The 1,018-nt window shown below is 32.8% G+C and overlaps 1 protein-coding gene across 1 annotated transcript in view; it reads left to right on the forward strand.

Moving 5' to 3' along the window:
* The window catches only part of FAM184A (family with sequence similarity 184, member A), a 126,202-nt gene that overhangs the window by 80,246 nt on the left and 44,938 nt on the right, over window positions 1–1,018 (forward strand). Inside the window, exon 10 of the mRNA XM_012650543.1 lies at window positions 534–746. Within this exon, the coding sequence (XP_012505997.1) occupies window positions 534–746 (213 nt within the window). The remainder of the gene's footprint in view (window positions 1–533; window positions 747–1,018) is intronic.

A 1,018-nucleotide genomic window follows, 5' to 3' on the forward strand; every position in this document is an offset into this window, starting at 1 on the left:
ATTATTTTACATAAGGATTCTAAATTATAAACTGACAAATCTTCTTAAAGAATAGGTTTTTAATTCTCAAATACTCCTAGCTAACATTTATTGAATGTGTACTGCATGCCAGAGACTGTCCTAAATGAACTATATGTAGTAACACACTTAATTCTCACCACAGCCTGGCGAGATGTTGATACTAACAAGTGGCAGAGATAGGATTTTAACTCAGAGCTCAGTCTTAACTACTTCACTTTACTGCTTCACAAATAAGCAGTTTTAACTTTTCATACTATTTCCTCAAAGTTACTATAACCTAATAAATATATTAGTTTTCTTATGTTTTTATTTCATATTATGAATTTTTATTGCTGTGCAAACAACAGCAGGTGTTCATTGCATTTCTAAATATGGGCTGCCATATTCTTTAGACAGTGGAGCCATTATTTTGACTAAGGTTAGTATCTTTGAAATGCTTTCTCCCCTTCGACTGGTAGTTTGTAAAATATCCCTTTTATTTATTCTTTACTGTGCACCATTCTGTGGTGTAGATTTCCTTGCTGAAACAGAATTTGGAGATTCAACTTTCCCAGTCTCAGACTTCTTTGCAGCAACTGCAAGCCCAATTCACACAAGAACGACAGCGGCTTACACAAGAGCTTGAAGAATTAGAAGAACAACATCAACAAAGACATAAATCCTTAAAAGAAGCACATGTCCTTGCATTTCAAACTATGGAAGAAGAAAAGGAAAAGGAACAAAGAGTAAGTTTACTGTGATATATACTCCAAAGTAATCCAATATCCTAATAATAATTCACCTTAAATTCTTAAGAATTCATTTCTTGCTCCAAAAAATTACATATTGTTTTATTTAAATGTATTTTCTAGGATGGGACTTCCTGATGAGTCATAGTGATTAAACATATATGCTAATTGCATACTACAGCAGACAAATTAGACTAGAGCCAACATTTCTTTCCCATCATAATGCCAAGTTCATGATGAGACTCATATACCATGTGGCTTTTTATATA

Source organism: Propithecus coquereli, unplaced genomic scaffold, assembly GCF_000956105.1.
Source record: "Propithecus coquereli isolate 6110/MARCELLA unplaced genomic scaffold, Pcoq_1.0 Scaffold331, whole genome shotgun sequence".
NCBI lineage: Eukaryota > Metazoa > Chordata > Mammalia > Primates > Indriidae > Propithecus > Propithecus coquereli.